Genomic DNA, 16,477 nt, shown 5'->3' with positions numbered 1-16,477 from the left:
CTTTCAAAAATGCCTACACTAGGAATGCTTTCTCCAGAAGACTTAGGGCTTAAGAAAACCCCACAGCTTGGTTTTTAAAGCCCTGGGACCACTGCTTAAAGTAAAGCTAAAAGCTGCCTGAGTTGGCCTTTTGTTTATATAGAAAAAAATCCTGGGTCTGTTGGAGTGGCAAAGCTCCCTTTTACTTCTGTAAGGCCACTGTTTATCCTTAGACCATAAGCTTTCTTGAGCAAGAGCTAATTTTTGTTATAGGTTTATATAGCACTTAAAAGAGAATCCTGTTCCTGATGGAGTCCACTCATCAGTGCACAAAACAATTTTAATAACAAATTTAGCACTAATGAAAAGCCCTAGAGTGGGAATGGCTGCATTTCTTCACAGAGCTATGCTACTGTGCTGCTGCTGGTCTTAAGGGGTTTTTTAATGCTTTAAAAGCTGCTATAGGATTTTTTTTGGTATCTAGATGATGGAGTTCTGGAGATCATGCTTACAAATTTTCCAGGATCTTACATGCATTCTTCCATTGCCATTATGCTGGGATTCAATAGAGTATTTTAATGAGGCTGGACCAGCCCCCAGGCTTGTTTGTTTACTGGATATACCTGGACTCAGGTGTATCAACAGCTGTTCTGGCAAGATCCTGACATTAGGTCTGTGATGCTGCATCCCTCACCATGCTGACATCCAGAATATTTTGGCCCATGAGAAAAGCGTGTCCTTTTTACAGTGATGCAGGGGAAAGATTCATCTCAAGGAAAAAATCAGAATTATTTCATGCAAAATGAGGGGTTGAATGCTTCTTTTATTATTTAGGCTTTGGATATTTCAAAGCTCAGGCTCCAGCTGGCAGAAGATAAAGGAGTGGGTTTTTGTTTTGTTTTATGGCACTGCAGATCCTAAGTTAGCAATGAGAGATTCTGGGTATGGGGAACAGAACTGGGCAACCATTTGTGGAAAGCAGCAAGATCCACTTGGACCCAAATCCCGTATCTGATTGTTTTCAGCACTTGTACCACCAGGACATAACAGATGTTGGGGCTGTTGGAAGCAGTGTGAGTAGTCAAATAACTTCTCTTTGGGGGGGATGACGTTTGGGGATGTTAGCACAAAAAAACCCCAACAAACAGGTGGCACATGTCAGAGCTATTTTCTGTGGCATGGCTAAAATGTTCCCAATTTCAAGATTGGTTCGTGAATTGGGAGTGCCAGGATATTTTTTCTAAGAAGACAGCCAAACTTAGCGGCTTGCCTACAAAATCAGCAGAATCCCAAGGGACTGGTGCAGGTCCAGCATTTCCATTTAGAAAAGAAAGTCTGCTAGAAAGGAGAGCGTAAACGTCCTATGACATACACAAACATTTTGCCTGTGCAACTGCAAGGGCTGTGTAGTTTGACGTGTGTCAAAAAACCCACAAAAGATCCAAGCACTTGGATCTGTGCAATAGCTATTTGGTTTTTCTTTTTCATGTTCAACAATTCAGTAGAAGGAAGAAATGCTTTAGATGGTCGTTCATAAGTAACCCTGATTACTGGCCTCCTACGAGCTTGATGAAGTCCAGAAAATCCGTCGCTGACTGATGCTTTCCCTGTGCAAAATCGGATTTTTGTATTTTGCTAATCCCTGGTTACAATCTGTGTCCTGCTCTTTGTGATCCACCCTGCAATCAGAATCCAGCCAGCCCAGATGTAACCCGGGACATTAATATAAAATCTTGACGTTGGAAAACAAGCATTTATTAGCCTAAATCTCAAGATACAGGAGGGAGGTGGTTACTAGGCAGAAACTTTGGGATTTGTCTGAAGAGTCCCCTGTTTCCTTGGGCTGAGGAGTACAAGGAGCTTTCACAGGCAAAGCTGCAAACTGGAAGTGACCTGGAGCTGACACGCTGGAGCACTCACTGCCTGGGCTGGATGGTTTTCTTCCACTGAGGAGCAGGACGAGTTTGTAGGAGATGCCCCAGTACGTCCTCTGGATCTTTTTCTTGGCAACAATGAAGGCGAGAGGGGAGTTGCCGTTCATTGCAGAAAACAACGCGGCTATGATGGTAAACTGGTAAGGAAAAAAGTGTCTTTGCTCTTTAATGGGAGATAGTGTACTCATCCTTTTTCTGCAGTGGTGGCTGCTCTGACTCTGTCTATATGCTTCTCTTGACTTTAGGAATCTTTGCTTTAGCAACAGCTTTGTGTCTCCCAAAATGGGTGAGGGAGGGGGAGAAGCTCTATGGGACGGAGACAGCGGTTGTGTTCAGTGGCTCCCCTGCGCTGCCGGAGGCAAGCCTTCCCTCACTTTGTGTCCTCTTTGGAGAGTAAGCGGCAAGCTCAGCTGCCCCCCCGTTTTTATTTGCCACGTTTGGACGGTTTGAGCAGAAAGCTTTACGCACCTTCATGTTTCGGGCCAGCTAACTTGGTGTACAAGTGTATGTTTACCTGTTTTCACATCTCCTAAATTTCCTGTGGATCGTAACGGGTTCCTAACTCAACCTACACCTTGTCCTCTACAATCCTGCCCGCGGCTCAAAGCCCGTCATTTTTCGCCAGGGAAGCAGTACATCCCCAGAAGACTCTGTCGTGCTTTGCCAGCGGGAATTGCTCCCGGCCCCGTTGCTGAAGGCCGACCCCTTTCCCCCCCCAAGCCCCGCGCGACCAGCGGCAGTGGAGATGCCCCTTCCCTTCTCGGCAGGCTATTTTGTTCCCCCCCCTCTCCCTGGCTGGATGCCACTAATGCTCTCCAGACGAGTGCATTGTGTAACCTGGTTAAGCCCCCGTCCTGCTGAGCCCACGTGACGCCTGTCCCAGCCTCGACCCCCCCCCGGGAGTCCCCCCGCCAATGCGCACCCAGGGCTGCCCTCGCGTGGGAGCCTTGAGAAGCAGGGGGGCACGGCTCACGTGGGTGCGCGGCCTGCGATTAAAGCTTCTTTGCCTCCCTAATGCTGCCACATCTGCCGCCTCCGCTCGCGGTCCGGGAGGAAATGGGAATCCTCGGGGTTCGCGCCTCCTCGCGGCCCCACGTCGTTTCCCCCCGGACACGCTGCAGAGCCACGCCACGGCCCCCACCTGCCCTCCGCTCCCCGCGGTTTCATCAAGCAAATCATTTTAAAGCGATGATTGAGACGGATCAAACGCGTGGGTGGTGTTTGCCTCCCGGGGTGGTTCTTCCCACAGGGAAATCAGCCAGCGATAGCGCTGGCAGCCTCGGCAAAGGCGGTCGCCAAGAAGCTGCGTGCAGCTTCTCCAGCGCTCCTGTTAAATAGCGGGAGCCTGGATGCATCTTCAGCAAGAGCCTTGCAGCGTACCTAAGAGCCAGTATATAACACTCCGAGTGTTTCGGTGCCTCTGCTAAGTAGCCAGGAACCTGCACAGGACCTCCCCAGCACCCCACGTCCCACACATGCTTCCCTAGCCTCCTCGCAAAATAGCCGGAGCCTCTGGATCTCCCCTCCCGCTCCAACTGTCAGCAACCATGGGATGGAAGTATTCTCCCTACCTGTGCTGGTACTGATGTTTTCAGTTCCTACAGTTTGTCCCATCAGGTGGTACTGGTTAAGTCGTGAGCCGTCTTCGGCCACCACCACAGACGTTGTGGTGCTATTAGTCCACACATAGATCACTTCAGAGTTGGGGTAAGCATCTGTCGACAAGGGGGAAAAAAGACAGGGATGAGTAAAAAACACTGTGTAATATTTTAGCGGATCCTTAAATGATAAACGGTGGGGAGAGGGAAGAATGGAGGAGTGAGAGTGAATGGAGAAAAACAAATAAAGATGATATAATCATGTTCCCATATGCCCAGCTCAAAAAATATTAGGTTGAAGCCTCTAATGTAACAGATGTGTGGGATGGTTTGTCAAAGGCTGGAACAGTGGAGGTATAAATATAATCCATCACAACCACTCAATTTGGGAAAGAGCAGCTCAAACCCATACTCACCTGGCTGGCAGCTCCTAAACCCCAGCAAGCTGCAAAAGGCATTTTGCCCAAATCCCCCCTCAAAAAGACTCGGGCATCTTAAGTGCCTGGACAATGGGGACCCTCTGTGTCTCGTCCCGTCTCCAGGATAAAATACTAAGTGACAGCGTGTGCAAGTGCGGGGTCTGGTGTGTGCGCGCTGACTTCGGGATATGGGCGCGTGGATGAGGGGGTAGGTCTTGCGTGCAGGTGACGGCTGTAGATGAAGGAAGCTGGCATGTGTCTGCCTGTGCCTGTGATGCTGAGGAGCAGAGATAGGATTTGGGGGTGAGACTGCATGAAGGAGAGCAGGAGTGGGGTGGGGGGTGCATACCAGAGAGAATGGGTGGGGTTGCGGAAACACCTGCACACCTGGAGATGCAAATGTGATAAGATTTCTCTCACATTCATTTGGAAGTCCTAAGAACTAAAGGTGGTGGCAGTACGGCCAACTCATTCCTTCCTCTATAATGTTGCTGTTATTTTTAATGCCCTAACACCTGGAGTAATTATGCTAGTATAAGGGAATCTCAGTTTTCTTTTAGAAAGACCATCAATGCTAGTTTTATTTTTTAAGCCTTCTCTGCACATAGTCTCAAAAAATCCAGGAGCCGACTACACATTTAAATATATTTTATTTAATTTAAGTAGCTCTCACACATTTTAGAACACCTCGATCATTGAAAGCTTTCAGGTAACATTACTGCAGGCATGTTACAGTAGGCTGGAGGCCATTGTACTAAAATTTCTGGAAAGCAAGCAAGGCTTACTCTCCAACTAGGAGTTGAAAAGCAGGGAGAGTTGGAAGTGGTCTGAAGTCAAATACTAATATCTCACCTTCTGCGCTCTGTAACTTGTAAGTTTGGGGTGCAGAATGTTTCCTTCTGGACACACTCACATCCTAGTTCAGTGCAATCTGTGCAGGGGGCAACACACGGTGGCTTTCCAGATAAGGACTTGAGAGTCAAGGGCAAGAGGTTAGCTTGAAGGATCGTGTGTACTGGCTCCATCAGACTGCAAGTTTTGTTTGCTAGAGCTAGTAAGCTGTCTTGGAAAGCTGCAGCTCCATGGAGAACTTAAAAAATTTCACAGACAGTGGGTCAGCGTGAGCTTCTGAGGCACTGCAATGGCAAGAACTATGCTAAGGCGGTCCCTGGATCCATACAGCCAGGAATGTCAAAGCAGAAATTGGGAAGTGATCCCGGTTCAGGTGAAGAGCATATGTGCGTGGCACAATGACCTGCAGATCACTTGGATGTTGGAGCAGGTAGCAGGGAAGAAAGCAGCACCTTCCTTTCACTGTTGTTAATCTTCCTGTGGGCATCTGTGGGAAGTGCTGCCAGAGGTGGGACGCTAGGCTAGATACACCTTTGGTCTGACTGTTTATGGCTATTCGTACATTGTTCTCCACACCTCAGAAAAGGTATGGAAATAATGAGGACAGAGAGGGGGAGAGAGTTCAAAAGGGGTTCACAAGTATTTCCAGGGACTGGAAAACAAGTCATGATTTGAAGCTTAAGGAGCTTAACTTATTTAGCTCACTGACAAGAAGCTGAGATGTGAGTCAAGCGCTGAGTATAGATACTTGCATAGAGAAATCTAAAAACAGGGTGAATTTCTTGTACTACTGACAAAAGGAGGAGAAAAATTCAGTGCCTGAAAGATGGTTTCAGGCAGATTCAGATGAAGAACAGGACACAATTTCCTAACTGGGGGGTGGGGTAATTAAACAGTGGATAACCTTCTGAGAAAAAAATTACGTACTACTGTCACTAGAAAGATAATGACTGGACGAGCTCTTTTTTGTCACGTATCTGACAGTTGTTGCTGCTGTATTCAGGGCTGGAGCTGATCCAGGGTTTGGAAGTTGAGGAGCTACAAATCCTCCATCCCTTGTTAGCCATGCAGCTATGCAGGACTGCCCACACACCTTCCATGTGCTTGTATTTGTAGCTGTGCAGTAAAATTACTGTAATTACATCTCATGATCCGCTTTGAAAGGCTAAGAAGGAATGTCTTCCCTATTTCAAAATATTTGCATCACAAAAAGGGATGGAATTTCACCTTCCCTTTAGAGCTGAGATACTTTGTCATCTCAGAAATGTTTACAAGTTCACAACATGTTGTAAATAATTCCAAAGCCAGATCTGGACATGTCAAGTAGGAGGAGATGGGTCCATTTAAAAAGGTGCTGCAGAAAGCCATCCTTTTTAAATGCTTATCTGGTATATGTTGGTCATGTGCTGATATCCCTAGTGAACGCTGGATTTGTGTACACAGATTTGGGATTGTCAGAGAATTTGATTTTTACCTGTGTTCATTCCTATGCAAAAAAAGCATTGGACTTCTTGCCGGGATGATCCAGATGCACCCCACCTCAGCAGTTCGGTGTTACTGCAAGGATCCCAGGCACTGGGATAATTGGGTTTGTCCTGTTTTCTGCCAACAACACAATAATTCAGCCTGACTAGACGCTTCCCGGTGAGAATACTGTAACCAAATTCCACTGAAATTGCGACCACACGGGAACATAGGCCTGTAAAGCTTAACAAGTATTCAGATGCTTTAGTTCTCTGCTCTGCCTAGCCTTGGGCATCCTAAAACAAATCAGTGCCTCTGCTTTGAATTGCAGCCTTTACTGGGTACTTAAACACATGCACCAGGACAAGGTTGGAGGCTCCTACTCTGGAGAATCCCAGCACCTCCTCCTGTAAAAAAATATTTGTAATTCAGACCGAGACCAGAAGGTGCCAAAACTCCACCCAGCTCTCGCAGGTATGCCGAAGCAATACTTCATGAGGCTGCTTTCTTTCGAAACCACAGCAGGGAAGGATGACTGCCCATCCCAGGGCAGCTGGTGAGAAGAGAGAGCACTCAGGCAGGCAAGAGCAGAGCTTGAGGCCAGTCCCTGCCTGGGAGGAGGACTCCAGCCTGCAGGTCCTCTCTCACGGGAAGATACCTATTGCGAGGCTACAAGACAGAGACCTGTGCGACTGCTTGGCCAGGAGTAGACTATCTACGGGAGACAGGAGAATAGCCCAGCTAGAAGAGGTCCTTGTGCAGGAGCAGGATGGTTATGGCCCGGACTTTAAGACACAAGAGGGTAACAGCTGTGTCCCTGTGGAGCCCAATCCAAACCAAGGCAACCTGCAGTGATTTCCCCCCCCCCTCAGAAGTCTGTCACATTAGGAATGGATGAATTTACACCAGTCTAGAGATACTCTATTGTGATGGATCACATATAGGATATGATCCTCATCTATCTTCCATTCAAATGTAAGAAAACATGGTCTGTGTTTTAAAATCTGTAATATAAGATTTTTGGCTTAGTGCCTCCTTTCCTCACTATAGGCCAGGCTCTGAGTGTCTAAGCCTCCTTGGGAGAAAGCCTCCTTGGGAGAAAGAGAAGAATGGAGAAAATGTCAAAACATGAATGTGAATGTAAAATGATACAGCCACCCCCTCAGTCCATACGTACCCTTGAGAGAAACTTACAGCTCTGACAGGAAAAAGCCACCCCATGTACCTTGGTGTGGCAGCTGAACCACTGACCATCTCTTTTCTGGTCATCTAGATAAACATCCAAGTAGATAAACCTGTGTACTTGTAGCAGGTAGTTGTCTTCCTACGGCAAACCTTCTGCCATGTCTTCCCAGAAACCTCAAACTCCAATTATCCCAAACTTGCCTACCAAAAGCTCCAGCTCTGCTGCTGATAGCCGATGCAGTATAATTAGGCACAGTCATATTGAAAGCTGAAAGTGTGGGAGTAGTCTAGAATAATGTTATTTTGCTGTCGGGATAGAGCAAGTGCTAATGGAGAGATGGTATTATCCACTGTCATATCAAATTGTGTAAAAAAACCTCTTCCACTTAAGCAAAGCTTCCAGTAGGTTGCCAACCAACCATGCTTGCTGAAGGACTGAAGAACTTCAGCCCATGCTTTCTGGAGTTATGAGAAAGGTTTACTGCTGATAAGGGAATATGGCCCTCATCTCCTCTACATGGCACACAGGGTGGGGACAAGGAATCTCCCAAAGGGTAGTAGAAAAATGTAGTAGAGGCTTTGGATTAGCAAGCTGGGAGAATGCTGCTGGTGTTGCTGTAAAAGCAAACTCAAATTCAAAGCGACTGAAAATCCAAGTGAGACTGCTTGGTGTTTATTCTACTTTAAGCAAGTGGGCTTCTTCTGCTTTTATGAATCCAAATAATTACTTTGGTGTTCTTTAAAATCATTTTGCTCGTTTACCAAAGAAAGGGGGAAGCCTTGATAAATTATTCTTTCTCATCTAAGCTCACTCTTTCAAAAAGCAAAAAAAAGAAAAAAGAAGGTAGCAGTTGAGATGAACAGCTAAAATTACAGAGAGGGTATAATGTTATTAAAAGTGAGAAAATGACAACAGACGTTTATTTCTAGTGGACATTTGATAAATGGCTGCAGGCTTATCACCTACCAGAATGATGAAATAAGTAATTTCTTCTCATATCTGTTTATGGATGAGCAGATCCATTTTTCTACATTTTAACATCCAACACACACCACACAATATAAAAACAGTAAAGATCTCCCTTGCTCTTCTCCCCCGCCCCTTCCTGCTCTTGTATGTCTGGCAAGGAAAGCACGACTTGGTCTTTCTTATGCCAGTGAACAGAGGGCAGGGGAGCGACCACAGCCAAAGGGAGGAAATACTTTTAAGACAGAGTCTCACAAAGCAGAGCAGCCAGTTGGTAAGACCTGGAGGATCCCCGCCATTCTCCTTGGCACTGAGGGGTGCCCTGTTTTCCCTGTTTTCATTTGCAAATGAAACATTGTGAGCAGTACACCATCCTCCCCGAACGTTCGAAAAGCAGTCCTCAAGGAGGGGAAAAAAAAAGTGTTTCTTGGCTCCTTAAGTCAAATAAACTTAAATATTGGCTGAGTCCAAACTTTGAGTCCATGGGACCCAGATGTATTTCTAGGACTGATTTTTTGAAGCTATAGCCCATGAAAAAAGATCACCACTGATGTCTGCCAGCAAGTTTTCGTATCTGCATGACAGGACAATGCATAAAATAATTTAGGAAAGAAGAATCCTTCCCCAAAACACCCCCCAAACCCTTTGACAGACCTCAGAGGAAGCCATAAAAGCAGTGCCTGCATAATTAAGTGAAGGCAACCTGTGAAATGTGGGAACTGTGTGTATGAGTGCCCGCCCTGCGTGCTTGAGTTGCATTCCACAATTAAACAAACCGTTTATCCACAAACCATGGCTGGAACTTTTCTTTCAGAATTATGCTAGTCAGAGACTGGATTAACTTAAAGAGATACTGTAGAAAGATGACTTTTGGCTTGTTTTCTATTTTATTCATTACAATTGTGCAGTTACATTCTTAGCCTTTATCATCATGATATTTAGTACATGCAATGGGATCATCAGGCTGCCTAATCTTGGGAGTATTGCTAATCCCCATCAAAGCCTGTTGATTATGAAAGATGTGCATAAATTGACAGCTTTTTTAGAAGCTCTAATTACAATCGGATATGCATACAAATACCTATCTTTCTATCTTATCTACCCATTAATGTATTTGACTCACTTAGAAGCTGTTGGACAACTTAACAGAGATCCAGATCTACAACCTCTCAGAGACTTCTGCAGGCAGTGAAACAGTGCTGCTACTAAGCCATCATGTACCAGCATGAATTCTAAGAGTGAGGCTGGATTTCCTGTGGTTTGTGCACAAATACTTTTCAAACCATTACAAAGCATCTGTCAACAGTTGTGCCTATGCAACTGAGCCCAAATTTGAGCTCTGTAATTGGAATTTCCCATTAAATTGAGTTGATAAGAATGAATTGATGTACAAATGAGATCACTCTATAGGAAGAACTAGTGGAAAAGAGATCTAGTAAAAAATGTCATTTTAAATATAAAAATAACAAGACATGGTACTAAATATGCATGGACTGGGTCTAGGGGGAAATAGCTTTTTATAACAGTAAGTTATTAAAGTAAAACAGCAATTTAAATACTAAGAAAAATGTATTCACATATTCAATGATTAAGAGCCTAAAATGAAGACTTTGCCATAGTGTGATGAATTCTGCTGTTCTTGTGAGAATTTGAGGGTCATGGAAATTACTTTAGGGACCTGAAATCATCAGAATTAAGACTGATCATTTAAACTGGCATGAGCTTACAGCATATGGATAAACAGCATGCATGATTTTAAATATGTGCCACGGACAAGAAGTGTAATGTGTATAAATATACCAGATTACAAATTTGCATCACGCAGAATCACAGAATGGTTGGGGCTGGAAGGCACCTCTGGAGATCATCCAGTCCCACCCCCTGCTCAAGCAAGGAACACCAAAAGCAGGTTTTCCAGGACCATGTCCAGTCAGGTTTTTAATATCTCCACAGATGGAGACTTCACAACCTCTCTAGCCAACCTGTTCCAGTGCTCGGTTACCCTCACAATAAAAACATGGCTTTTCTTGTGTTCAGGCTGAAGTTAATGTTTTTTAACTTACGCCCAGTGCCCCTTGTTCTGTCAGTGGGCACCACTGAGCAGAGCCTGGCTCCCTCTTCTTCATTCCCTCCCATCAGGTGTTTACACAGGTGGATTAGGTCCCCCTGAGCCCTCTCTTCTCCAGGCTGAACAGTCCCAGCTTTCTCAGTCTCTCCTCATAGGAAAGATGCACCAGTCCTTAAATAATCTTTGTGGCCCTGCACCAGGCTCGCTCCCCAAAGTCCGTATTTTTCTTGCACTGGAGAGCTCAGAATGGGGGACACTGCTCCAGATGTGAGTAGAAATGAAATGCTTAGAATGAAACTTTTTTTGGAACGGCACAGTATTATCTAGACAGGACAATGGAGGACATCCAAGGAGGAAATTATTCATGGACTTGGAACAATTCTTGTATGAAAACTGATGACAAAAGATAATAGGACACCATTGGCTGTGAAATGGGGAGTAGGAAGTTCAGTCTTACAAAATTTATCATTTCTGTCCTTCCTGAATTTAAAATAAAAATATAATTTGATAACATAGGCAGTATTTTATATGTTTTCCCAATACACAGTTTTATTTGATCTTGTTGTCACTTTCTGCAGGGAATAGCATAGGATGTTCTGAAAAACGTGCCAGGCAGGTCTCAAGAGACTTCATTACTAAGCAACACTAATATACTATACTGATCATTACTAAAAAAAATAAAGCCCTAAGTTATATCAAAATGATTCTGTCTCAGAATGTGATTTATAAGTCACCTCAGGAAAAGGTGGGAATAGGAATGTGACAGAAGCGTCTATGGCTTGGAAATGAAATGGAAGCACAGACTGTATCCACAAGGTGGTGAGACATACAGACCTGAAGATGCCGGTGAAATTCATTTTGAGACACATAGTTTTGTAAAAGCCGCCATCTTCAGCTTTTCAAAGCAAGAGACAGGTGGAAGGTCCTGCTTAATTTTAGAAGTTCCAGTTCATGGGGGAAATCTCTAAATGTGACACAATGTAGAGCTCAAAAATATAAAGACAATGAAAAAAAACCCCACCCCTTATGATTTTGCCTGAAAGCAACTTTGTGATTTTGGAGGTGTGATTCATGATTAGCATAGGCAAGGCTGCCGACTGCTTTAATACAGTAAATCGACTATTTGCAAGCCAGTACACTAAATCACAGTCGTAACAATGATGAATGTAACACGAATACTAATGAGCAGTTGTCCTGATAATTCAGTCAGAAACAGTACCTTCACAGGATGCTATTGCACCATTTAAGAAGAGCCCTGAGCTAGGAGCTGTGCAAAGTAATTCAGAATGTCTCTCAAGGATGATTGTGGAGATAGCATGGCAATTTGAGCGATGCCCCTTAAAGAGGCGTGCATAGTTGCCACCATGCAGGCAGCATCACCGGTGACAGCATCAGCTCTTCCCTCCTCCGTCCTGCTCACCCATGGGGCCACGGGGCAGCAATCAGAGTGGTGGATGGGGAACAGATGCACCCCACTGGGACCGCGACAGGGACTGACTCCTTGCTGTGAAATCTGACAATATAGGCACCTGGATTAAGAACCAGGCACGGCACACCAAATTGAGCTGTGTGTCCTGGGACAGCAGGTCCTCAGGCTCCACCCAGAAAAGGAGAAAAAAAACAGCAAACGAAAGGTTTTCCCATGGGGCAGCCCAGAGCACCTCAAACGTCAGCAGACACGCAGGTGTAGAGAACTAAACTGTGCCACCCGTCGTTGTGGGATGCCTGCCACCAGCTGACTGAGAGGGGAGAATAAACAGGGTCTGCCGCGGGGCCCTTACACATCCCGGTGCTCCGAGGTACTGGGCAGCACCAGGTCACCTTCCCAAAGTCCCTGCTCTCATCTGAGAGCTGGCGTTAGGGAGCAGGTGATACCTTCCTTCTTTTGCCTCTTCCCATTTCTTCCTCTCATTGCAGTCAGTATTTATAACACAACTTGCTTTATTTTCAGATTTAGTGGTAGCTGTCTCGATCTAGAACTAATCTGAGAATTGATTTTACACCACATTTAATGGCAGCTACACAATTGCTTTTCATATGGAACGGGTCAAAATCTGGTATTCCAGCCTCTGATGCTTTCTTTTTTTCTATTATGGCCGGTATAAATATCTGCTGCGAGAGGACTAGATCAACAGAGCAGTAGGATGTGCTGGGATGACATTTAAAAATTCAAAATATCCTGGGACCTTCTTGACCCTGTGTTGGTCTTTGTAGGCCAGGCATATGACAATTCCAAATCAGTCGGCCAATTTGAGCACTGTACTAATATTTAATGAACTTTGAATTTGCAATCACAATATTAGGCAGCTCTATTAACTGCTTCATTAGAAAAAACAGCATGGTCATGAGGAAGATGATAAAGATTTAATTTACTTTTTGCAAGGCAAACAAAAATATCCGCCAAAGTGTGACTGACACCATTACTCACTTTGCATAGTACCTTACTCTCTAAGCAATCTTGACTGCAGTGCTCCACTCATTTTGCAAGCTGCCGCTTAGTATCAGCAAAGCGAATGCGATCAGCTCTCCAGGAGTATCACTGGAGTTTCTTTTTGAGAAATGCGAGGTGAATTTTAGAAAATGCTCCATTTGATCTTGTTGTGGAGGGTGCCTTCACAAATGTGGTATTTTTGGCCACATCTAACATCACAGAATGAAAGCGTGACCTCATCGTAACCACCAGGCGTTCTTCACACCCACTTGAGTGGCACCAGGAACTCACCCATCATAGTTAGCCTGTCTGCTGAGCTTACCATTCAAAGCATCCTCACTTATAAATCAGTATGAACTGAAACCAGCCAAGAGTGACTGGGACTACTTGCAAAACTAAATATATACCTTTGTTTCTGAAACCAGTCCCTTAATGAAGACATTTACAAATCTCAGAAGTACTGCTACATTAATAACACTGTGCGAAAGTGTAATCACCAGGTATGTAGAGATAGCAGGCTGAAATATTATTATTCAAACACTTTAATACTGCTCTGAGATTGCAATCACTAGAACTTATTCCCTACGCTGGAGGTGCAGTCACCTAAAACTCAGAAGCTGGATTACAGATGACTGCCGTGGGACGCCGTGCAGCCTCGTATTTAAGAGAAGGGGACAAAACCTCCCGAGGCGGCTGGTTCAGACGGCCCAGCCTCAGGGATGGATACAAAGAGCCTCTCCGAGGTGAGCTGTTGCTTACCAGAGGCACTGCCACTTTGCCTGCCGTCTGCCACAGCACTCAGGTGCGTGTCCCCTCTTTGGCAACCGGCCCCTTCCAGTCGCGGAGACCCAGGCCCAAAGGTGCTCCCGGTCTCATCCTCCCTGTGCACAAGTAAAACATCTCCTTATCGACAGCCATCAGCTGACCTATTTTAGTCATCTGCTTTAGGAAGAGATTAACCTGCGCCTAAAAATATCTACTTCTCTCCCCTGACTATGAGAGGGTGAGAGTGATCAGCTCAGCTGTATATATTTACTCTGCAGAAATACAAATTTAGGAGGGAGGAATCCCAGCTTTGCCGACAGATTTATTGCTGGGATGCTTTCAGCAAAACAGCTAGCTGCTAGCACAAGCTGGCTGTGAGGAGACTTTCAGTGGATGTGATGGGAAATGGGGGAAAAAAACAGAAGGCCTTTCAGGCTTTCCGTCTTCCCACTCCTCCTTCGCTCTCGTTTCTTCATGGGGAACAACATGAAACAACTGTTTCCTTTGAAGAAAATTGCTGAGCTGGGACTGCAGCAGCACTAGATCACAGCTCGGGCCAACCTGGCTCTCTGGGTAGGGAAGGAGGCTAATGCCGGCTCCGGCAATTTAGATGGAGGACTCCCTGGCCCACCAGAGATGGAGGCATCATGAAGGAGTTGCCAGACTGGAAACCGAAATCCAAGTTTCAGCAGTGTCTTGCAGCTTCCCCCCCCCCCCAAAAAACCCCCCTAGGCAAGTAATTTTGTCATTAATGTACTGCAGTAGCGCTGGGAAGCTCTAATTGAGCCTTGGGACCCATAACGACAGAGGCAATAAAAGCAGGTAATGAACCACTCTATCTTTGCTCAGAAGAGACCGTAATCGCTCTTTGCCTCCTTTATCCCCACCAGCAAAATGCAGGCGGCAGAGACCTACCAACCTCACACCAGCATCATGAGAATGATTTCAGAAACGTTTATGAAATGCTTACAAGCCATGGAAACAGCCACCTTAGAAAATAACAGCCATTAAAAACCTGGCTTGTAAAGCAGTGGAGCGGTATGTACCCATTTGTCCCATTTACAAATAATATCCCATTTACCAGTGGCATAAACCCACGATCCATAGCTGGCAACCGCAAGGCCTCGCTGTGCCCTTTGGGGTGTTACAGGCCCAGCAATGTCTTTGCAGGTTTGCACCCAAGGGTCATTTGAAGGCTTAAGCACATTAAGCACAGAGTGTCTGCATGTTGTTTTCTACTGCTGACAACTCAAACTGAATCACTCTTCTCCTGTAATCAGGCAGTTGCGCAGCCTTAAATTCAGGCTGAAATCTCCAGAGCAGTAAACCCATGCTGACGTTGGTACCATCAGCAAAGCACCTGGATCTCCACGCTGCTCCGCCACAATCGCGTCTAGTCCTCTTTCAGATAAAACCCCCACTGTTGAGTATCTCCACACCAACTCCTTCCCCTGCCTGATCTTTTGTGTCCTTGAGCTCGAAAACGCCACCGGTCGAGCTTCCCCCCTCAAAAAGCTGCCGTACGTCGGCCACCTCCCGACGAGGAGGTTGCTCCCCAGGCAAGCGGTGCGCAGGCTTTCAGCAGCGGCCGCTCAAGGGGCTCTCTGCAGCCGCTACAAAAGCTGCCCCCGGGGAGCACTCCCCACCGATACAAAAAGGGGTTTCATTAAGGACGATCCTGCCCGCGCGGCGGCTGCTCCGGGCTGGTAGGGAGCCCAGCCCTCGGCTGCTGCACGTCGGCAGAGTGGGCAGCCTGGGGTTAGCGCTGGCTGTGAGATGGATGGGGAAGACAAGAGCTTTTTTTGGATCACGTGGCAAATGCCCTGGGCGAGCAATTGTTCTTTCTGACCTCCCTTTTTGCTCTCTTAAGAACCTAAGGGGGAAAAACTCACTGGCTTATAAACAGGGGGTGACCAGAAGTAGGGGGTGACCAGAAGTAGGGGGTGACTGACCCAGAGCTGGGCACTGCTTCACAGGAAAGCAATCGCACACCCAGAGGACTGGATGGTAGCAAACACCATGGTTTTAATGTATTTTTAAAATTATCTCAGTGCAAACAGTAACCATGTATACGTGACAAAGTCTTTGAAAAGTTAATTAACGACAGCAACTGCACACGCTTACAGAGGATACTACCACAGTTTCTCCAGCCTCTTCTGGAAAGTCCTGAATGTGTGTCATTGTAATGGGCGAGGAAAAACTGACTGATCTGATAATTTTAGGGAGCTTTTAGGAAGGGCCCTTTTCCCTTCTGTAATACTAAAAGGTATCACTTCTATGGGAAACCTACCAGACGAGCGAGAAGTTAGGGTCATATTCATTTGCAAGTTCTGATGCAGACTGCAGCCCCACAACAACAGCTGCTGCAGAAACCCGCACCTTGCAGTCCAGACCCAGAACCCTATGTTTTAATTTCAAAGTAGATTCCTGCTAAGAAAGCTTCTTATACCTCTGAAATACTTGACTATTACAGCATTTTCTTTTACGCGCCATGCTTGCTGAATCTCCTGCCCTTGGGAGCTCCAGGCTGCATTGCTCCACCCTGACTGTGGGACTCAATGAAAGGATGAAGCTGTTGGCAGCAAAGACTGCCCAAAATGCTGGACTAAAGAGGTGTCTATATTGCTATACATGCGTATCTGAAATGAGTACAGGCTGTGTTGCACCACCTGTGAGAAGGCTTAAGTATCTTTTGGTATAACCCACACCACTCAATGCAGGAGGAACAGCACAGCTCATCTAAGACGCTTGCAGAAATGGTAAAGTTGTCCCCATACTGAAGAGCCCTACTGACTGTTTTATTAAGAACCTTTGA

General features: G+C 45.8%; 2 protein-coding genes across 8 annotated transcripts in view; one reads left to right on the top strand and one right to left on the bottom strand.

Annotated features, from left to right (window-relative positions):
- The window catches only part of GABRA5 (gamma-aminobutyric acid type A receptor subunit alpha5), a 59,412-nt gene that overhangs the window by 6,425 nt on the left and 36,510 nt on the right, over positions 1 to 16,477 (bottom strand). For all 7 annotated transcript variants that reach the window (XM_029998754.2, XM_029998755.2, XM_029998753.2 and 4 more), the window contains exon 7: positions 3,485 to 3,628. In XM_029998754.2, the coding sequence (XP_029854614.1) occupies positions 3,485 to 3,628 (144 nt within the window). The remainder of the gene's footprint in view (positions 1 to 3,484; positions 3,629 to 16,477) is intronic.
- GABRB3 (gamma-aminobutyric acid type A receptor subunit beta3) overlaps positions 1,806 to 16,477 on the top strand; it is a 195,442-nt gene continuing 180,770 nt past the window's right edge. Inside the window, exon 1 of the mRNA XM_029998747.1 lies at positions 1,806 to 2,053. Within this exon, the coding sequence (XP_029854607.1) occupies positions 1,953 to 2,053 (101 nt within the window). The 5' untranslated portion in view covers positions 1,806 to 1,952. The remainder of the gene's footprint in view (positions 2,054 to 16,477) is intronic.

The sequence above is a fragment of the Aquila chrysaetos genome, chromosome 23, assembly GCF_900496995.4.
Source record: "Aquila chrysaetos chrysaetos chromosome 23, bAquChr1.4, whole genome shotgun sequence".
Classification (NCBI taxonomy): domain Eukaryota; kingdom Metazoa; phylum Chordata; class Aves; order Accipitriformes; family Accipitridae; genus Aquila; species Aquila chrysaetos.
This window is presented reverse-complemented; position numbering and strand designations above follow the sequence as displayed.